This window comes from Molothrus ater, chromosome 7 (assembly GCF_012460135.2).
Source record: "Molothrus ater isolate BHLD 08-10-18 breed brown headed cowbird chromosome 7, BPBGC_Mater_1.1, whole genome shotgun sequence".
Classification (NCBI taxonomy): Eukaryota; Metazoa; Chordata; class Aves; order Passeriformes; family Icteridae; genus Molothrus; species Molothrus ater.
Genome location: NC_050484.2, coordinates 26,377,705 through 26,401,326, shown reverse-complemented (window position 1 = coordinate 26,401,326; position 23,622 = coordinate 26,377,705). Strand labels below are relative to the sequence as shown.

General features: G+C 42.8%; 1 protein-coding gene across 1 annotated transcript in view; it reads right to left on the bottom strand.

Annotated features, from left to right (window-relative positions):
- The window catches only part of GLI2 (GLI family zinc finger 2), a 187,534-nt gene that overhangs the window by 134,431 nt on the left and 29,481 nt on the right, over positions 1-23,622 (bottom strand). Inside the window, exon 2 of the mRNA XM_036387227.2 lies at positions 4,705-4,867. Coding sequence (XP_036243120.1) covers positions 4,705-4,837 — 133 coding nt within the window. The 5' untranslated portion in view covers positions 4,838-4,867. The remainder of the gene's footprint in view (positions 1-4,704; positions 4,868-23,622) is intronic.

Genomic DNA, 23,622 nt, shown 5'->3' with positions numbered 1-23,622 from the left:
GAAGATCCCTGCCCCTCCAGGGTGGACATAGGAGATGACTTCATTGGGGCTGTTCTCATTCTAATTTGTCTGAGTCTTGGGCCACACAGACTATGTATTTTTTCAGTGCACTGAGGTGTGCGGGGATGCTGGCATTTCCTCCTCCTCATTTACATGGTCTTCCCATAATCTAGCACTAAGACAAGCTGAACTGCACAAGGACTCCCTGCCAATGCCACTTGGGGCTTGCTTATGGAAGACCTCTGGAGAGGAATGGGAGGTGCTCCCTGCCCTTCTCCTCTGCCTGTGAAAGGGCTGAGTGTGCTACTTCTGCAGAACTAAGCATTCCTGCCAGCCCATAAATCAAGTGAGCAAACTCCATCCCAATCTCTGATCCACTGCAGAAAAGCCCCATACTCTGCCTTTAAAGCACACACAAGGCAAAGAGCTGTATTTCATCAACTGAAGCCTTAATATCAGAGGAGAGTCGTTACCTCCTGGAAAAAAAAAAAGCACAGCCAGAGTCGTACTAGTTCTGCAGCTTGGCTTCCCCATGTTTACACCAAATGACTTGTTGAACTTCATTATATACAAAGTATTTCCATAGATCAGAGGCAGGGAGACCTGTGCAGCTAACATAAAATAAATTACCACCCTGTGATAAATGGTTCTATTAGCAATCCAGATTGTTAAACTCAGATACAACAGGATGAAGGGAGCACTGCCCCATTCATTCTCCCTGCGGCAGATACTGAGTTGTAAATAGGTTATTTTGTGTGTAAATAACACATTAAAACTCAGCATTAGCCGTGTCTTTTGATAGAGAGGAAATTGTTCCAAATAAATAATTTCGGACAGGAATGTAAAATAAGCCAGATTTAATAGTGCATGCCTGCTGTAGCTGTGTTAAACATGACTAAAATGATAAACCCCAGAATATACTAATAGTAAACTATGCTCTGACATCAAAGTAATGAGGCTGTATTTTTACTCAGCTTTAGAAATGCTAAAATTAGTCTTGACAGAGCCAGACATCAGAAAAATGTTTCAAACATAAACACCATCAATTTGGGAACTTGGAGTTTGTGTCATGCAGAGGGTGGGGTGGAGAGGGAAAGGTGCATTCTGGACCTTGTTAAAGTTGAGCAGTTAGCATTTAGGAGAATTTGTATTTAATTTTTATTACAAGATGAGAAACCTATCTTCCTAAATATCTCTGCCTTTGAAAGAGTGGCTCATTTAAATTTCCCCTACAGTCATGTGCCTGGGCTTCCTCATGCCTGTAGGTACAGAGGATGTGTCAGAGCCAGCCTGGAGGACAAAACCCAGCCTCACCCGTGGTGCTCTGCACCAAACCCTCCCACCCTACACAGCAATATGGATTTTGGCATTCAACAGAACGGTTTTCTGAACTTGAATAGTTGTATGTTGCCCTTCCAGAAGTAGAGACAATAAAACCAAGAGCCTCTTCTGCAGATCTAACTTGTCTACAGTTCCTACACATGTCATTATAAACACTTTCCATCGCAGTCACACGTACACAGCTGCCCCTACTGCAAGTGAAAAGAGAAGCTTTGACTCCTTGGCCAACATGATTTATGGAAAACCAGAAAATTAGGAGAGACTTCCCTGATGTCATATCTGTGAGGCCAATTTCTGAACATCTGATCAATGAGTTACTATAAAAAAACTGTCGCAGATGATGTTTAAAATGGCAGCTTCAGAAGACTGAGATGCAAATTTTTAGTACAAAAGGACTCTTCTCTACTGCCAGCATCAACAATATTGATCTCTTTTCCCACAGCCATAACTTAATTTGTTAGAGGCTGGAAACATTTGGGACAAATACCCAAAGGAAGGGAACTAGAAATGCAAACTGAACATATTATCGTATAATAATACAGTCTAACTAATAATATAATCAAATAGTTATTCTTCAATTATTTAACTAATATTCAGTTTATTCCTCAATTAATTAGAAATAAAACCTTATGAATCCATTAATTCCTACAAGGGAAAAAGAAAACTTTATGATCTGAGAAATATGCAAAACGTGCTATGATGGCACTCCTTCTGTGTGACTCAGTAGAATAAAGGAGGAGAAATGTGTTGCAAATTACATTTGTTTGGCTCTGGAGAGCAGCTTGGTGATTTGCAGCGCTGGCTGAGCCTCACTGCCACTTTCTCATATGCTAGTACAAAGAGTAAAACCTCTGCAATAAATGAAATCAAGAGTCTGTCTTGGATGAGAATAAAGACTTGCCCGTACGGCCCCAAAGCAGGGTGGGGAGCTCAGAGGCCCCCCCTTTAAAGCTGATGCCCTCCTCAAACTGAACTTCCTAATTAATCTCCAAGCCTCATTTGCTTTCTTCTGTAAAAATATGAGCATAAATACTCATAGTTCTGGCCTGTTGTGAATAATTACTTTAGTTTAGGGCATGAAACATGTTACATTAGCATGAATACCATGTAAGTAGAGTCTCATCTCTACCCAGCCTTTTTGTCATCACCTGCTAAATCACACCTTGCAGTTAACTCAGGTTAGAAGACAAGTTTGTATCAATTTTTCTACTTTCAAGCACATGCACAAGCATGCTGCTGGCTTTCAGGAGCTTGTATTATGTCTAGCCAGAGTTCAAAGGGAAGCACTTGGAGCCACAAGAGCACGTGCATCACCTGCAGCGTCCCACGGCCAGCGCCCGGCCACACTCTGCTCCACTGCTGCCATTTTGGGTCATTTATGAGCACTTTTCCTCACAGCATGACACAGATTTCACTCTTTACATCTCATTACACAACGCTTTTATCACAATTCCCCTGACATCTTCAAACAATCCTCAACTTACTTCTCCACTTCCTCCTACTAAAAGGAGAAATATTGAGCCCATAAATCACTTTTTTCCAAAGGTGAGAGCACACTGCTAACAGAACACATTATACTAGATGCTTAAAAACCAATTAGGTCTCCAGGGATGCCACATGGGCTGATGGACACTCCACCTCAGGGCATCCTCATTTGGATCTCTGGAAAGGTTGTGACTGCTTCCTCAGTGGAGGCGCTCCCAAGGCAAGTGCCAAGTGGGGAGAAGGTGTTTATTCATAACAGCACATCTCTGAGTTGTGAATTTTAGAACATGCTTGGACTACGTTGGGGCCAATCAACCCTTCAGGTCTGCCAGTCACTGAGGTGATACCTCAAGTGGGCTGCCTCAGTAGTTCTTACAGCCTTTGCTTCTTCAGGGACTTGCTGGGGGATGCCAAGCTTCTGCACATTGCTGTCCCCCCTATTTCTGCTTCCTGGCAAGCCTTCCTTTCTGCCACTTTGTGCAGTGCTCACAAGGAAAGTGGCTCAGACCAATCCAGCACCACAAAACTGCGTTTCCCTCCAAACAATTTTGTAAAAGACTTTTTGGTTGCTTTTAAGAAAATGTTTATCAAACACACAAACTAATCTGATAGATTACTAGCCCCTCCTACTTTATTCTGTGCATCTGAATCTTCACAGGTCAATTGGAAAAAGAAACCTGAGTAGCAAAGTTTACGGAAAAGGAGTGATAAAGCAGATTTAAGCCTTTTTGGTCGGAAACTATCTTCAAAACTCAGGCAACAAAAAACTCAAACTCTCCAGCCAATCTAAGTAAGAAAGAGAGGAGCTCACAGAAGAGTCATTCTGTTCTCCTGGGGTGATGAAAAACCACCCTGCACTGAAGGAAGGGGAGAGGACAGGATCATTTTGAGGTAGACTCTGACTAGCAACAGCATGTATTTCAAAAAGGAAAAAAAAAAAAGCTGTCTGCAAAGTTTACACAGCTGGGGTGTCTCCTGTCACATCCAAACTGGTGGAAACTAAATTTGTCTCTTATACCCTGTCCAAAGATGACAACCAGTCCCCAGCGAGAGGGCAGCTATGGTGGCTCCCCAGTGGGCACAGCCTGGCCCACAGCTGTGCCACCATGATGGGCCCTGGCACTACTCTGGATATCCACCAGCACACGTGCACCAGAGATGGGGGTGGGTTTTGCATGCCACAGCAAGCAGGAGGAGGCAGGAGCAACATCCCTGCATGTTCACCTGCACACCAGTTACATCCACCAGTAATGGTTCCATGCCTGCAGGTGTCCACAAGAGCTTCCCAGTTGACTTCAACAGAAGCAAGACCAAAATCTTGCTTAACACACTGATTTGAACAGGAACAGCACAAGTGGAGGGGTTTCTTTATGAACATTCCTGCACTGGGTCTGGACATTCCCAAATTCCTCTCTAACCATGAAATCCCAGCAGCAATGCCTGAAGACCACGCAGTCTGTTTAGCTCATTAGCAGATCACAGCTGGCACATGACAACCCTTTCTGACCAGGATAACGAGGTGCTCCCCATCTCCAGCCAGCCCCACCAGGCACTCTTTAACCATGGAGGAGTGGAGGGCACAGTGCTGCCAACAATGTGCAGCACCAGTCAGCTGATGGCAAGCATTGATGGGATGCCCCAACTCCCCCACAGCCACCCCTCACCACCCATCCCCTCCCTCACCCCAGCCCAGTTCTCCATCACACCACAGTGACGTTTGGATGCCGCGCAGTGACACAGCTTCCAGATCCTCTGACAGCCCAGAACCCCAATAAACTCAGCGTGTTCACAGGAAGACAGATGCCACCATACTTATTAAATTCTTACAGTCTAATGAAAAACACCCCTGCTGCTTTCAAATTGTGGAAAACAAAGTACCTCCTTGTGACACTGCTGCTCCCGCTGCTGCTAAAGGAGGGGGTTTCTTCCCCGTCTCTGTAAAGCCATTCCCCTCCAGAACAGCACCTTTCCCTTCTTTTTTCCCAGCAGCTGTTGAAGCAGAAGTTTCCATCTTAGACGGGCATCTTCCAGCTCAGGAACCCTACAGGACATAAAACAAAACCAGATTCTGGTCACCACTCACAAAACAGGAAGCATAAGATGGTTTGGCAGAGTTCAAAAGCAAATGGCAAGCAGCAAAGAATTCCTGGGTTCCTAACTCCAGCAAACATAGGCACAAAGGCCACAGCCATGTAAAGGACTGGGTGTTCTCACAGATCTACAAAGATCAGGACCAAAAACCAATCCCCAGCTAAACTTGGGCTATACAGTAAAGTTTACAGGTCCAAAAGGCTTTCCAGGGTTATAGGATAGGTGAGATACAAATATTTAGCACACATTACATGGATTTGCCCATTGAATACATGACTAGATCATCCTAAGAAAAAACTCAGTGAAAAATTTCCAATAAAATACAGATAAACATATATTCAAAGTGAGGGTTTTTTTCTATCCCACAGTGTGTGGCTATGCTGTGGGCTGATATGGAAACAGTGTCATGATCAGAACTTTTCAGCAATGCTTATAGATAAGCCATAGCAGGTCTGCCATATCCCATCAAGTTCTCACTGGTGAAGTCTAACAAACACTGATCCCTTTCTCTCTCAAAAACCTTCTTCTATCCTGACCAATTGCATCTAAAAATCAGCCACAAATAGTGAATTAAATGCCATGAAATATCCACAAAACAAGAAGATACAAATAACCTAGGTTTTTAAACTTAGGTTGATAAAACATAGCAGCTCCTGAACTTGTTGACCATTTTTTTCTGCACGATTCAGACTTAAAAGCAAACATTTGGGTATCCAAAATCTACTGTAAAAACAGGGTTTCTCTAAAATGAAGAGGCATACTTTATTTCTGAATGCAAATACTTTTTCCCCTCATTTTACCTCGTTTGATTTCACGTCTCCACCTGACTCCTCCTTGCAGGTAACCAGCACAGTTACCTGGCACTATCAGCCTCAGGCTGGGCTTGGGAAAACCCACTGCTAATTCCTCTTTCCTTTCTAATTTTAATGCAGATCTGCAATTTTTCACATGCAAATTTTCAAATGCAAATTTTTCATCTCATGAAATACTCTGGAGCACACTGGCTGTTTGCCTTACTAGAATTAATGGGATTGGGGAAATATCTGGGAAACCAGAACATTTTTTTTGTGTGTGTGCGCGGGTAGTTTTACCACCATTGTGCCAATTCAGAACTTCCCTCCTTTTGCTCTGAAGGACTGACTGACTCCTGAAAATATTGAACTAAAAGGTGAACTCTCCTAAAAACTTGAAAGCACAAAGATTTCAGGAGTTCCCACCTGTGAGGGACCTGGTGCCTGGTGGCTGTGCAGAACTGTCACCACTGCCTGGGCTCTGGGACAGTGGTGTCCCACCAAGCAGCTGTGTGCTGCAGCCTGAGCAGCTCATCCCAGGAGCCTTCAGGCGTGGCTCACGTTAATGGGACAATGAAGTGATGGATCTGTGGTCACAGTGTGCAGCTGTAAACTGCAGAGCTTGCACTGGAAATGACAGGACCCACAATTACAGGCTTTACTGATGACACAAGGCTCCGCTGAACACCGAGGTGGCCCCTCAAGGTCCTGCCCCGGCATGTGCTGGGCTTGATGGCAAGCATGGGATGTGTTCCTGGGGCCAGGACTTTACAGTGGTTTAATCCAGGAATCAGGTTGGGTTACAGGCCACGTATGAAATAAATACACCCGAACTGCAGGAGTATTTGACCTAGGTCTGACAGCCTGGGCTTCTGTTCGTTAAGCAAATAAACTTCAGAGGCTCCATGGCTAACCCCCCACCTGTTTCTTCTTAGTCCCTCCTTTCAAGGCTTTGCACTTTTGTTTGAAACCAGACGCTGGCCCTCGCACCCCAACCCCCCTTCTCTGGGCACCCTGACCCTGGGGGCAGCCCTGGGGGTGAGGGAGCATCCTCGGGCACTGCGAAGCTCAGCAGCCATCGAGGGGAAGGAAGGAACTGGTAACAGGACTTGTTCTGTGAAAGATGCAGATAAGAGCCATGGGTTTTTTTCCAGAGATGCCTGAAGCAAAATCTCTACATCCCTGCCACAGACACCTCAATAGGGACCCAGTTTTTCAGATGTGTCATTTATCCAACTGGAATGTGACAGGAGATCATGCCTGTATTTGAAAATCTGGTCTTTGCAGCTGTAATGCTCTCTTTACAGATGAATTATGAATTTAAAACAATATTCAAGTGTTTGTAATAAGTGGTTGTATTAAACAGGTAAATCCTCAAATACCAGATTAGAAAAAAAATAAATAATGCAACTACTCTAATTTTACAGGATTTAGGGTAATAAATCTATAATTATTTTTGCTTTGTAAAGGTGCCTGGGGCAGAGCAGGCTGACTGTGAGGTTCCGAGCTTCTCCCCAAGTCAGCAGCAACTAAAAGTCATTTTCCTTTCACAGCACCCCACAGCCAGAGCTGATCATCTCAGCCCAGGAAGACACAAGCATCCTTCCTGCCAGATCCTGCTCTGCTCAGCACCTCTGCCCACAGACCAGTGAGCAAAGGAGCACCAACACTGATTTCATACCCCACCTTCTGAGGTTTCACAGACAGCAGCCAAGAGCTGGTGGCCAGCAGCCTTCCCTGTGGTGCAATGTGTGACCAGGACACAGCACTGGAACTCTGGAGATTTAGGTCCCCATCATGGACCTGCTATACAGTCTCCTCAGTGTCCCTGGGCAAAAAGCTTAACTCCTCTCTTGCAACCAGTTTCCACAGCCATAAAATAGGAAATAGTACTTTGCCCTATTTGCAAAGTGCTTTGAGATCCTTTGAGGCACAAGGCTATGGAAGTGTTTTTATTACCAGTATAAGAAGATATATTGGTGGAGGCAGTCAATCCACACTATCCAGGAGCACAACATTCATTTTTTAAGCAATGCATACTTTGCTTTCTGTTTGATGCTAAACTTTTTCTGCTGCTCTGTGCCACACAGAATTTATAAATTCAATGACAGATTAATCTTAGCAGTGAGCCATTTGGCATGAAAAAGGGTTTCACAGGGAGCCTGCTTTTTCCTGTAAAGAGCATGCATTTAGGAGTGACTATACAGAGAAAGACCCTATGCACTTATTCAAGCACAACTCTCTGCCCTCCGTCATTACTCAGAATTAGAAAACCAGAATGGATTACTCAGATTTTTCCTAAGGTTTGTAGCTTTCTCTGCAGGAGGAGGACTGGGTAATTGATTTTGACACTAATACCAGCACTATTCATATGCCCTGTAATATAATTCTGCAGTGACACTAAAAAGGCAGCCATCTGAGATCTGAACAAGGAAAGTGCTATATGATTTGCCCTAGACAACCCTAGCTATTTTAACAGCTGTGTTGTATATTAAAAGGGAGAAATCCCAACAGAATTAAAAACAACAAAGTCACATTTGCCTTTGAGGGAAAACAAGAAGCCGTAAACTTTCCTAATAAAACAATCCCTCCCGCCAAGTGCTTGAGGAATAGTCTGAAGTGCTGTCCGAAAATGCCTGTGTCTTTTGGAGGGCATCAGCCTGAGCAGGACTGCTGGCAAACTTAGGAATGAACAGATACTCATCAGCCATACCCTCTGCACACCCTTTTTTTTTTTTTTTTTTTTAAAGGCAATTATTTCCTTCTTCAGGATTGTTCTTTCATCAGGAAACCCCCTTCTCCTCCCCTAGACAGGGCAGAAAACATTTTTTTTTCTTCTCTGTGACAAATGAATGACCAATTTTGCCTATATCTGCTCAAAGAGCAAGCAGCACTATGGGAGTGATCCTCTCTGGCAGAGGGCAGACACTGCCAGTGACACTGAGACTCAGATCCAATCCTGAGTGCCACCTTCAAGGCTGGCAGCCCCATGCAAGGGGCAGAAAGGGATTTCCAAAGCATGCTTCCAGAAGCCATCTCACTTTTTGGGAATATTTTGGGCTTTCTCAGACCAGTGTGTATTCTCTCTTCATTCTGAGTTCACCCCCACCTGACCTCTCCACACACAGCCCTAGCAGTGCCAGTGAGGTGGCGTCACCTCCAGGGGACACGCTGGATGTGTGCTGGCTGCTGACACCAGCACCACAGCCAGTGTCCATTACCACTGCTGCTGGCTCCTGGCAAGGCTGATGGGAGCTGGGATAACCAAGGGCAGCTTTGCACAGCTCTTGCCAGGTTTGTGCTCAGGCACCCACAGGGAGACAATAAATTCTGCCACATCAGCCCTATGTAGGTACAATCCCAGGTCTGATAGCTTTTCCTGGTGTGCTGCTTTAGTGAAGATAAACAAGGACACACTCCCACCATCTCTTCTTTTCAGTGGACTGTATCATACAGCTAAAGCCTTCTGAATACATGATCCACTTATGAAATTCAGTGTGAGCCAACTGCTCTGAACATTGACTTAATACAGTGGCTGCTGTGATCCTTTTCAGTCTCCCAGGGTTTGAGCCAAATTATGTTCTCAATTACATGGAAGTAGCAGCAGTTAACCTGGTGAAGTCATAGGCTCTGTACCACAGCAAAACTTGACCCCTCTATTTTCTTTTATATCAGCAAATGCTTCAAATTACTAAAGAAAGTTTTTTCTGTCTAAATGCCACTAGTAAATCTTGGGACTATCCAAACAGGCTGTCTGCTGCTGAAGGACCTACAACTGTTTACAGAATATCAATCTCAGGTAAAAGCAGCATAAATATTAATTCAGAACTAATCACTTTTGAGGTACTCCTGACACAAGGTTTCCCATCTTGACATTTCTTAGGAATGGTTTGCTTGGGCCAATCTATAGGGTTGATTACACATGGAAATTAGAGCTGTACACTGGGGCAGTAGCTCTCTGTCTGGGAGCCACTCCTGCCCCTTACCCTCAAAAAAACCTTCTGTGGTGGGTCCCTCCCAGCTTCTGGGATGAAAGGAAGCAGAGACAAACCCATGCTGGCAGAAGCAGGGCTAGAAGGGCACAGAGCTGCTCAGGAGCTATGCTGGTTTTCTACCCCTTACCCTGACTCCTGCTCAGAGGAGAGTAATACCAGGCTGCCAAAGGGAGGAGGAGGGAGCTGTGCTAGCAGCAAACAGGATAGGAAGACACACAAGTTCTGCCTGCCTACTCCCAAAGGTAAGGCTAAAATTGCTGAGAAATCTGAGAAAGCTTGACCCAACAGTTCCAGCCCATGGTAAAAGTTGTATCACTCCAAAAAATGAAAAGGAAAAAAAAAAAAAACAGAAAAAAAAGGAGAGGGGGGAAAAAGAGACAAAAAATACCCCCAGTAGGGTTGGCAAAACTGCAATAGTTATACAGGTTCTGGAATGTACAAAGGCTGAAATCAGAGACTTAGCATCTCTTTTGAACTTCAAAAACAACAAGTCTCTTCAAATCACTCTGTTAATTGGCTTTAAATTAGAATTCTAAGTTTAATGAACAAATCCTTCGCGTACGGCATGAAACGGATACACTTCTAGATTAACTTCCTGATCAACACCATCTGCCATTTCCATATGGCAACAGCAAACCAAAAGCACGAGGAAGAAGCTGCTCTGCAGTACTGGGAGGGGTCAAAGTGCACCCAGAACTGACTGGGGCTTGGTAGGGTCCCTCTGTACTGTAGTAACATCACCTCCAGCCAGCTCCACAAGTCCTGGGATATTTCAGGCACAATTCTGTCCAGGAAGGTAAAGAAAGGAAAAGTGCGGGGTAGGAAGGAGGCATGAGGGAAGGAGGGATGTTTGAAAGGATGATTGGATGCATGTGGAAAGAGCAGTAAGTTCCTGAAGATGGACAAGGGCCTGGAAAATAGGAAATAAGGGGATAGGGGGATGACCTTAAAGATTACTGAGGAGTATGAGTGAATGAAGCACAGACAATGGCAAATCCTGTGTAAACAGAGAAGAACAGAAAAGAAGAAGCAAGACTGTAGGCAGACCTGGCTCCTCAAGAGATGGAGATACATGCACTGCTGGGGCAGGGGTAGGCACAACATGACATCTGCTCATGGGAGGGACAGGACAGGAAGGCAGGGCACAGAGGGAAGAGAGACACAGGGAAGAAAAGTGACATGCAAGGTTCTCTGATAGAAGAAATATGCCCGGCAAACAGCTTCAAAGAGTGCAGCCTTCCAGCCTGCTCCATCACTCTTTGTACATGGAGTACCTAAGACTTTGTGTCTAGGCACAAAAAGACTTGACTGCTTCTGGTGGTCCCAGCCATGTGAAAGGAAACCATCTCAAAAAGAGTCACAAGTGCTGCCCCACCCTACTTACGCTGACACTGACCACAGCAGCCTTCCCCTAACATCACACAAGGACAGTAAGAGTGGTAGCACTCAGAGATTATCACCACATGGACTGTCTGTAAATATTCAGCCACCTGCTCAAGAACCAGCCTTCAGCAGCTCCTGGGAGTCCTTCCAGCAGGAGCCAGTCACTGATGGGTGCTACGCAGCAAGGCTGCAATGCCAGCATGCACAGAGGGGCAGCCAGCCCTTGGGCCCCCGGGTCCTGGGCAGGGCTGACAGAGGTGGCATAGCATTTGTGGGAGAGACACGTCTTCAGGAATGGCCCCACAGACCAGGCTATCCTAGGATGCTCTGTGGCACCAAATGACAGCACTGAGGACACTGTACTGCAACATAAATTATTTTTTCCTTTCTAAAGCCATTTTACTTTCTAGGCTGCATTTATTGGAAAGGAGATGATATTAAAGAGAGGAACTAACATTTCAGCCGTTTTTCAGGTTTAGCCTGATGTTCCTATTTTTCACAAACACTAATGTCACTTTAATATTGCTGCTTCATTACAAACAAGTATGATTTATAAAACAGCAGAACATTTGAATCGTTTCCCCACTTCCAGTGTATTTCCAAGTTGCCAAACTTAGAGCCTTGAACAAAAATTATCTTTCAGATGCTGGGTTAAAAACAATCACAATACATCATCAAAACAAACGAACAGACATAAAAGCTCAAAGCCAGACACAGAATCAGCACTGGTCCATGCTGAGGCATGCAGGCTGGGGTACCTGACTTTCCCTCCTTTCCCTCAGAAGTTATCTTTGTTTCTTACTTTGGAAGAGCTGAGAAGATGGAGGAGTGGGGGCTGGAGGGAAGAGTCTTTTGTGGTAGAACAGGAAAACAAAGTCATGCTTGTAATTTTACAAAACCAATCCTACATGTCTTATCATGAGAAAATTTCCACTAAGCAAATTCCGACATGTGAAAAAACCGTCAAAGAAGATAATCAAGACACTCCTGTAGTCAGACGCTGTATTAACATGCAGCAAAAAATATGGGAGGAGGCACCAGGTAAACAAAAATTGCTTAAAACTGATGCGTCACCATTATAACTGGTCCATGAATCTTCATTGGGTTTTGTTTATTTGTTTGCTTTTGTTGTAAGAGTGAGAGAATTGTGGCAAAGCGTTGTCTAAGTTTGTGTTTTTGATGTAAATCCAAAGAAGTTTTCAATTTCCCGTTACACAACTGTGTTTTTTTCCAAAAACAGAACCAAAAATACAAATACTACCTATGTGTGCACACACGTATCTAATGAAGAAGTATTGTTTTCATTTTAGGGAACCTTCACACACCAAAATAGAAAACTAAAAAAAAAGGCAATATAGCACCCCCCAAACACCCCCTTCATCAAGTCTTCTCATGCTCCAACAAGAGCAGGAACTGCTAATAACTAACATGTCAGAGAAAACATATGTGGTGCTTGGCAGCCACACCAGGGTGGGTTACAGCTAAACAGGGTGGGTGACAGACTGCATGAAGACCAGGGTGGAGGACCATTAAACTGTTAACAACAAAATTAGACTCTAATTGCAAATCACTAGTAACCTAATGACTTTTCATCAGGTTTTATGAGTAAAAGGTACTACAAAAGTAAATTGCACATACTACAAGAGGAGCAGAAACTGATTCTGAGCAGAAATGTTTATGCAGATTCCACAGAGCAGAGAAGGGTCAGCGCAGGAGATTGGCTAACAGGTGAAGAGCTGCCTTGATATTGGATTCAAGGGAGGCTTTGAGAAGTGAATGTTTTGTTGGCTTGGTGGTGACTGAAGGAGAATCCTCTCGGGGTTTCACTTCCGTGCTGCAGTAGTTTGGGCACTTTCAACTCTCATGAATGAAACCCCAAATACAAACCACATGGACTGAAGTTTAATGGGTTTGCTTTATGTAGGGGTGGGATGAGTAATAATGTCTTGTAGTGGCTAGTCCATCCAGATGACATTGAACAGGCTCCAAAGCTTGGATAAGAAACCCCTCATTTGGCTCAAGAAATGAAAATCTTTATTTTGAGCAATGAAAGATGAAGGACTGCATCCTTGCAAAAATCCCTATAGCAACTAGGCTCTTTCAGAACATGTTTCATTGCAAAATTTTGGTTTATTTTTAAACATTACAGTTCTGTTCATCAGCCTATTGAATTCTCCCTCCAGAGGCACACATGTAAGCATGCAGAAGAGAGAAGCCTGGGAAGGCAACAAGAATGTAATTAAAAACAAAAAAGCAACACTTCAGTTGGCTCATTTTCCTCTGCTGAACACATACACCACACAAGCTGCTATTCCACACTTTATTCCACTTCACATATTGTCTTTATAAGACTCCAGTTGCCAGCTGGAGGCAGGATGCAGACCACATAAAATGGCTGGCAGTTCATAAACAGGAGAACGGAGAAAAATTCATCCAGATGAGAATGGCAGAAGAGTTTCTCAAAGGAACCTATCTAGGATTGGAAAGGGACCATGGAGGTCATCAAGGTCAGCCTTATGCTCACAACTAGCATTTGAAAAACCCAAAACTGTTGCAATATCTGACAGCTGCTTTTGTAGGAGAGGTCAGAGTTATATGGGATGAACCCATGAACCACAACAAAGACTAGTCTGCAACAACACAAGCATGCTGGTGAACAAAAATTCCAGGAGAACCAAAAATCCTTGCAAGGAACATTCCATGAGGAAGAATGAAATCAATACTTTGAAGAGCATTCAATTTCTGTGAGCTGTGACTCAAGTTACAAAGCTATGTATTTTTCCAGAAATTAATAGTTAAGTAAGTGGTGACTGGCAGAGCCCCTGTGTTTTCAGCAGTGCAGGTCCATCTTCTACAGAGAAAAGAAACTGTACAATGTGGCTGGCTGTCATTACAGTGGATGGGAATAAGTCTTTCAGGAGACAGGCTAAAGTATTCAGGAGGGTATTAAGCTAATGACAAAAGACAAGGGTGAAAATGAGCACTCATTTAGCCAGAAATCAAGATGTCAAGATTAAAATTAATCAAGGTACCAAGGGACTCAAAGAGAAGAGATTCCTTAATTGTGTAGACTGTAACACTATGAACATGAGTAATAAACAAGAAGTGGAATAGCTCCTTTAATACACAAATTAGTCCTGACTGGTATTACTGAATCTGGTGGAAACATTCACATGAATGGAGAGTTACAATCATTTTGTGTATCAGGGACTGGAAACAAACACAGAGCCATGAAGTCTGTCAGTGACAAATGGGTGTTGACATGGTAAATAAAGATGATTGCTTTATACCAGTGAGATGCTCTCCATGCCTAGATGGCCTAGATAAAGATTATAGGTTCTAAAGCAACCACATACAAGGCCACACATCTGGAAAATAATTGATTAAAATGAAAACTGTCTGAGAAACACTGACCGGAGATTACTTGAAGTTTATGGTGGGCAGACAGTGGCTGAGAAGCTCCATGGAGGGTACCAACATTAAAACTATTAAAGCAATATGTGTTTGTATACACAGGGTTTGGGAGGCTGTAATGCCTCTCTGCCTAACCCTGAACTGACAGTATGTGCAGTTCTGGTGCCCACAGCCCAAGCAGAGAGATGAAAACTGCCAAGGCTCCTGTGCCACACATGAGAAAAATGAAAGAGAGGTCAACAGAGAGGCACTTGCAGAATGAGCTGATCAGTAATATTAAGAGATACACAACCACAAAGGCTAAGAGACAGATATTAAACTAGAGAAATTCAGATTAGAAACAAAAGGCTCCCAGTTTCAACAGAAAAGAGCACTAGATTCAGGCTGGTGCCAGACTTTCTAGCATGGCAGAGCTGACATTTTGTTCAGGTATTTTTCAGGAGGTGTCCTATAGTGTGACTTATCACAGCACATGAGTTTTAAGTACAAGATGGGTTTAAGTACAGGAAAGTCCTCTAATGGTATTATAGAGAAGGTTAGACTAGATCAGCACCTTGATCCTCTGTGCACCTATGTATCAGGGTATTATTAATAGTTGGTCTGCCATACCCTCACAAATCAAAACATCTGCATTTATTATGATTAAATTTTAGCATGACTATCTCTGCTGACAACAAAACTAATGTTTACCTTCCAGCTTCCATATTTTTTTCTTTTGTGCTAAGGACTCAGGACAGGTGTTTATGTCCTGCCAATAGCAATGTTGCAGAATATACATTCTTTCACTATGCAGTTATGTCTACTGCGCTACAAGTATTTTGATGACTAAGACAAATTATAAAACCATTCACCAACAGAATATCATGCAATCTTCACATTGTAGCCTATAAGAACTCACTTCGTTTCTTGATCTGGTAAGCAGCTGCCAGCATCAAAAAAAGGAAAGAAACAACACTGTAATTTATTTCATTCTCTTGTTAAAAAAGCTAAGGGGAAAACCTCCCATCTCAACCCCAGCAGTGGTGTCTTCCACAGCCCAAAGAGTGGGAATACGAGGAGCTCTGGTCCTCTGCAGCCCTGCAGTGTCTGCTTCACATACAAAACAAGCTGGGCTGACAAGCCAGACAGAATATCTCACGTCCCCAAAACTTACTGGAACAAAACAAAGGCCATCAGTGAACTTGTAGCAAATGTCAGCAGGTTGCTATGGCTCAGGGGAATTGAACAAGTGAAGCAGAAGAACTGTGTGTGGTGGCAGCCAGGCCAGGGCCCAAGCACTGGAAACTGCATTTGCATCTGTTGAGCCCCCAGAGATTTTCAGAGGCTGTACCAGACTTCAGGGCATAGTGACTGATGTGGCCACTAGACACAATAAGATCCTTTCAACTATTTCATTACATAAGACTCAAGTCATTAAGGTTAGTCTGAGAAGATTCTGTAAATCCTGCCTCCTTATTTGCTTTCATTCTGTGATAGTTTCTAATTTAAGACAAAATGCAAAGGATTCATATCAATTCTTCAGGACAGAACTCTTGTACAGGAGCATGTGTGTATATACACATACACATACATCTGGTTGTACTTACAGTTATCATTTAGTTATAACTAATATACAACTATCTACTAAAACAGTTACAATATACCTTGCAGTTATTGTACATGATTTCTGTTGCATATGAATGCACATAATTATATTCTATATCCATATCTTTTTCTGCATGCAAGCTTGTTGAGTTCTTCCTTGAGAAAACAGTAAAAACAAGCTAATTCATTTACCTCCCATCTACAACTTCCTCCCTGCTCCTGAAGTTTCAACTACTCTTTCCTTCAGTCATCTCACTCCTGCACAGTCATCTTCTAAACCATGCCACAGCCACTTTTTTTGCTCTTCTTGCTCTTTCTCTCTTTTTTTTCCTCTTTTTTCTGGTCTGTCTCCCTCTAAACCCAAAATCCGAGTTGTGCCTATAACTCTTTCCATCTTCCTTCTTGTTCACTACAGCTAAGCTGTATTCAAAGCCCAGTAGCCTCTGGGCTTTCTCTCCACTAAATCTTACCTACATTTTACTGTCAGATTGACCTAGTTTGGACCTAATTCCCTCCAACAACACAGAACCTTCAGTCTATCTCTCAAATATCTCTCACAGAAGTCTGGCTATGGTTAGAAGGTAGCAAATGATGCCAAATGCTGTAGAAGTGGATAGCATCTTGTTTGTTATCCAAGTTTGAAACCTGGGGTGGTCCTCAAGATTCCTCCAACCTCACTGTAAGATTTTGCCTCTAGGCCACCTCTGACTCCTGATTCTTCCTTCTGCACAGTGTCTCAGAGTCTGGCATTTCCTTGAGCTTCCTGCCACTCACCTACATATCTGAACTCAAAACACCAGCCTCTAACCCATTCATTTTCATTTACAGCAAGTTCCTTTACATTGGTTCTAATGAGTACAAAGCTGATTTCACAGCCATTCAGAATGTGGGAACAAAGAACATTTTCCTAGCTTGTCACTTTTTTCCTGTCACTTTGCTTTACATCCTTTGATGGCATGCTCTTTTGTTTTGCCTCAGCCATTGTCTCCTCTTTCAAAGCCTATCAAAGCCTACCACACTATGCTTTCAATCTCACTGGCTTCAGGAAGACTTGAGCAAATGCATATGCACTTGCTTCCATCAGGGCCTAAATATGTGTTCTTTGAGTGGGTTTGGTCACACAGGTCAGAGATATCTGCCCACTCCCAGTCTCGTTCATAATTAGTTTTCACCACTGAAACTACTAACTTCAGCTGCCTTCTGTTTCATTTCAGGTCTCCAAGGTAAGAGACTCAGATCCCTCAGAAAATCAGGAACCAGTTCTGATTTTCCTGCTCTGTTTTTAGAAGTACTAGGGTTCCACAGTTAATGCTATGTTTCCTCCTGTAAAGGAATAATCACTTGCATAACGCATTTATCATAATTCACTTGTCCCTCACCAAAAGAAAGATTTTACTTCTTATATCCCCTTGCTCTCTGCGTAACACACAGCGACATTCAAAATTATACACTACAAATACTGAAAAACCTCTTCAAGTATGCATTTTAATTGCTGTCACAACCTAGCACTTGACTTAAAACCCAGTTATCTTTTTCTCTACTGAAGAAATTAAACATCTATTTTTCCCCATCTCTACATTCATCCTTTTGAGTCCAAACTTTCATAGAACTGAAGGCACACGGGTGGGGGATTTGTCACCAGCCATAGATGACCACGCAATTTCTTGTTGTTAAACCATATCCATAGCTACTCAACATTTGGTACCATTTGGACTCTTGGGCACTTCCCAGCCTTTCATGTATTATAAGTGAGACATATCAACATACATGTCTTGGAGACAGTATCATCACTGAAAACTCAGCTCTTCACAGGTTTACTGCTAATAAATACTTATAAATGTTAATTTAAAAAAAAACAAACAGAGAAAATGTATTTTTTGAAAGCAAAAATTGATGGACATCCCCCAATCAATAGTGGCATACTGAGAAAACAGTAGATGTCTTCCCTTAGCACTCTTGTAACCAAAGATTGTTCTTTATTTAGAGAACATATTCAGGCAGATGCCTTCAGAGAAAGACCTGAAGCATGTGCTGGACTGGTTTCCACTGCTGCAGCCCGCTGAGATTTTTAGAACACAAGACTGCTGGCTGTGAACATTCCCTAATGTGGAGACCTTCCCTTTTGCTGATCAGTGCAATAATACATCACAGCCCCAAGGCCACGCGGCTGCTGCCTGGCCCTTTGGCTGGGACCCGGGCACTCACACTGTGCGTCATGCAGAAAACCTACAGCTTTTCCCAAAGCCTTTTGGGTTCCAGCCCCCAGAGCCAGCCAAGGGCACTGGCAGCTGAAGGCCTTTCTCAGAGCGTGAGAATCGGCAATCAAAGGAACGAACCATCCGCAACTCCAGCACACCACGTGCAAATTACAGAGCATGCAAGACCTCAAAGCAAATGGCTGCGTGTGTAAGTAACTTCAGGGAAAACACACATAGGAAGAGATCTACTTGTTAGAGAAATAAATGATTCCTCTCTCTTCAGGTGCAACGGAGCAGACCTTGGCTCCCAGAACAGGCCCACTTGGAAGGAACACACTGCTGTCCCACCCCACTGTGCTACACAGACCTGTGTCTCTGCCAAGAATTGTGACTGTATTACCAATAAGCACAAAAATAATTAACTGCACTAACTTCTGAGGAAGAGTGTAGTAAACTACAGCCTACTGAGACACATGATAAAATAAAGGTGCAAAAAGGTTCCATTGCTTCTAAAAAATCCTCTCTGCAATTTCCTGGCTTACCTGCCCCTGCCACAGTACAACAGTGCACAAGAAACCAAAGAGATACCAAAACAGCACTAAATATTGCCCAGTCTCTTTTGCTATTGTAAAACTTGAGAGGAAAATAAAGTGAAGTGACAATGAAAAGCTTTTGTAATACAATTTTGCTGCTATGACAGTACATGAGGATAGAGAGGTGACCAGAGAGCTTTTCATTCAAATTCATCTTAATACAGAAGTAAATGGTTTTGGAGATATATATATGTTATATATATTATGCTATATATTCACTATAAAATGAATCAAAATAACGTCAAGAAACTGCTGAAATTTATGTAATAATTGTGATAGTCCCAAATGTCCAACAAAAGAGTTTTGTTATATGCATATTTAATATATTTAAATTAATTTCCTTTGGCTGACTCATTACAAATGTCCTTTTGCTCAGCCCTCTAGATCCACACCATCGCAACCTCCTCTGGTCACAGCAGCACACAGTACAATTGCTTTTCATGCCATCCTTGGAAAAATTCTCTGTTGAGCCTTCCTGGAATGGGGTTGCATCATCCAAGTCATTCTGCTCTGCAACATCAGTACTAATCGCCAACATCCTTAATAAATGCAAACACACACTTTCCCAGAGCTCTATTCCCAGAGCAGCTTTACTTTGCCAGTGACCACAAAGGTGTGAAGATTTCTAAAGAGTTACTCGATGCTAATAGAGAAAATATGCACACCCAGGTACTTGCAGTCACTTTTCACATCTAGTTTTGACTTTTACTGGTCTTGGGTCCTCCGAGAGATCCAAGTCTTACCTGTCCTGCCCTCCCACATTTATTTCTCTGACCCAGAAAATCCCTCTGCTGCAGCTTCCAGCTTAAACTTTCACCCTAGACAGGACCCTCACTGTGGAAAAAAAAAGCCTTTCTGATTCTTCAGTCATTCCCAAAGTTTCCTGATCTGCCAGTAAAACCCCAGGGTTGATGCATCTCACCTTCAATAGCCAGCTCCTTTGTTCTGCAGAGGCAACACCACGGCCACATATCCCCACAGGAGGGGCTGGAAAAATTCTCCTCACAGCTGTCCTGAGAAATTTCTGCCTGTTTTGTGAACGTTTGAAGTTTGGAGGTTGATGATGATGCACCTCTCTGCAAACACCAAAGTCATGCCATGATGCAGCAGTGATGTATTCAAGCACAGACAGAACCTCAAATTGTCACAGCACTGCCTAAGGACTGTCACACAGCAACAGACAAATGGTCCCACTCATTCAACACCCTGTCTGACAGCAACCAGTGATGGATTCCTCAGACTAAAATACGAAAAGGTCATTTGCTTTGCCCAGTATATAACAGCTAGGTAGCAGAGGGCAAGGACTTTTGCAAGCTGGGGCAGAAGATGATCTCTTTGTGCTATGTCAGATGAAGTGAGAAACTGGGGAAGCATCTCTGCAGAAGGTGTGAACTTGTTCATTTGTAGTCAGAAAGTGCTTAGAGATCGTCAGATCAGATAATACGGAAGCACACATTATTACCATTAGGGCTTCTCTAGATTTGTATACTGCAACCAGAAACACTATTACCTTATTGTAGAAATACCTCAATCTTTCCTGAAGCTTGCAGAGCTACATTTTAATAAATGCACCATAAACATACTTCCACTTCTGAAGTTAATCACAATTGCCTTACAGGAGATTAACACCATAAAGCACTTTCACAGCTGACGTGTCTTTAAAAAAATTCCCAGAGTTAAACTTGTATAAATAATGTAAGTGACAAGGAATATAATTATTAAATGTTGTCATTTTGGAAGAAAATTAATTAGCGATAGCTGTAGCTGTCTTGTGTCTATTTAAGCAGTGTGCATCTCAATTAAAATTTAATTGCAACAGATTCAGGCACAGCAGGGAAAAGTGATGGAAATGAAAAGCAGTCTGATCCTATATTGCAGTCTACAAGAGAAAGCATAGTGGAAACTGTGGGGGAAGGGGAGGAGAGAGGCATGAAGGTAAGAAAGCAAACCCACAGAGCTGTGCTGCTGCACAGACAGGATGCCCAGCTCCAGTGGGTGCTGTTTGTTTCCAAAGCAGGTGACTGGTATTGGACACCACCACCAACAGGAGCAAAACCAGCTGCTGCTGGAAGGGCCATTGCTTCCCGTCACAGCAGATGAGCTCACCTACCCACTGTGGTACGAGAGATGGCATCATTCTCCACACCACTGTGCCCTTTGCTTTCACCACCTCCTCCAGATCATCCTGGAAAACCCCTAAAGCAGGACTGAGAGGAGCCTTCCTTAAGGAAGAACCAGAAAGATCTTGAAGACAAAGCCCTTCTGACACTCTTAAGTCACCAGAGGTACAAAGATTTGGTTTGAGGAAGAATAGTCCCCTTCACATGACTTGGAGAAGCAGGCAACATCCTGTATAGCTCTGGATTACCTTCTCTATCAGAGTGCCCCAGGTATCACCTTTATTCACTTCTGAAGGATTTTGGATGTCCATTTCTGCTTTAAAGAAATTATACAGCCAGAAGGAATTAAGATACCTGGCCCATTACTGCACATACAAGGTATTCCAGTGTCCCTAAAATTCCAGCAGCCAATTCTCTACACTGACTGGAAAATACTGTCCTATGTCTTAACTGAAACACTGAAACAGCTCTTCCTTCAACATTCATTTCTCAAGATTCAAATTATCTACTACATGCTTACTTAATAAGTAATTTCCATCTCAGAGAAAAGTGAGTATTGCTGTAGATGTGTAGGATGCAAATCATATTGAAACAAAAAAACAAAAGGTGCAGAGTCCTGAGTTCATTTATGACAAGTAAATAAAAAGGGAACCAAAAATGAGATGCTCTGGTCTTAAAACTTCAGCTATTTATAAAATACTTGCTGAGTATAACATCACCAAACTACATAAATATTCTTGAAATACTTCTGTTAGGACTTATTCCGCTTCCAAATGAGAAAAATATATTTCCTCCAAATTCCCAGGGCATATTCTCAGTCAACCTGAAAACCAAGTTATATTGTTTCTGACATCATAATTATAATGTAAGTTTACAGTACTTGATATTTTGTTGATGATGCTGAAGTCATAAGAGAATCAAACTCATTCTCCTACCATTAAGCAACTCTGTCCAGTCATAAAAATAATTTTCTGCTATCAGAATTAGGGATAGCAACCTGAAATGGTATGTTCCTGTTGAATATAGATAGTGATTAAAACAATCATAATCCTAATAACAATACTGTCACAGTCTTATAACGCTACTAAGGCAGAGTTATGATAGGGCCCTAGTGAAATTAGGATTTCATTAAAATTTGGTAATCCTAATCGGGTTTTATTTTAAATACAGTCTAAGTGAAGTTTCTTGATCAAAGTCTTAGGATAAAACAGAAAATAAGCATGTATACATGACCTAATGTAAAAGTCTGCAGTTATAACAAAGCCAAACCTTGTCTGGTAGCAGCAAATGACGTGACACTCGCCAGAGAGTTCAGGCTGGGTGTTCAGAAAAGCTTTCTCCAGGAAGACCATGCGCTGTTGGACCAGGTCACCCTCAAGAGGCTGAGGCATCTCTTTGCCAAAAGAAGTCTGCAGGACTCCACTAAACAAGCCATGACCAATTTAACCCAGTGCTGGTGGCAGGCCCCACTGGGGCTGGAGGCTGGGGACAAAGAGCCCCCCATAGCTTTCTGTCACCTGAAATTTCTGGGATTCTGTGATCCTGCAGAAGTGGAGATGAAAAATCTCAGTGCTTTGGAAGATCATCCAGTTAGCTAAGGATTCACTGCTGCTGCTGCTGCTGCTTGAAATGTTCAGCATCAACCAGTCTGAGTGCCCACTCCACAGGTCAGGGTCAGCAAACTACAGGGAAGGTGCCACATTTAACAAGGAGACTTTTTGCTAAACCAATCCCAGCTACATGTGAAGTATAACCTGCATCAAAGGTGCAACTGATGATGAACAAGCTGAAACATGACTTTAAAATATTTCTTCCTTCTTTAAAAACAAACAAAAAGATAACTCCCAAACTTTTCATGGGAGAAATATTTAACTTTCAAACAAGATGATCACCAACTTCTTTTCCTTCTGCAAAACATTTCAAAATGGGGATTTGGGGGAGGGAGGAGAGGGGAGAGAAAAACTCCTCAGCCTAATTTACAAAAGTCTGCAATATTTTTGTTAAGGTTATCAGATGTCTTCTATCTCAGCATAACTGAAGCCCAAAGAAAAGACAGCCTGTTCACTGGCACATATGCTGATCTCACAGACCTAATGCAGAAAGCACATGCCCTCCTGTGTACACCACTCCATACAGTTTTATGGGTAAGTTTTCCAAATGTTTTTAAATACACGGAATAATGCATAACATGGTGTAATTTTTTTAATCTCTTCTCACTTTTCTCCATACTAATATATAACGACATGCAGGTTTTCCTCTGCTTTTGTCTGCTGCTAAGTGGGACTAGAGGCAATTCTTTTTTCATACCCTTTTTAGCTCACCATAAAGCTAAACTCATATAACTTCAGATCCTGAATCCGACTGCTGAGCATACCTTTCATCACATCACATTATTTGGTCTTCATTTAGCTGTCACAAAACCATTTCCTTTCGTCTACAGATTAATTACAGCCTGGTGAGGTTTCAGAACAAATACCTTTGCCCATTGGAGCCTCTGCAAAGACACAGTGATTCATGCAGTATCTATGCCTCTGGAAGGGAAAATAAAGCTGAGGCAGGACATGCAAGCTGTGAGTGGATCCGATATCAAAAGAGCTGGAGCCTCCAGTGAACAGCAGCCATACCAA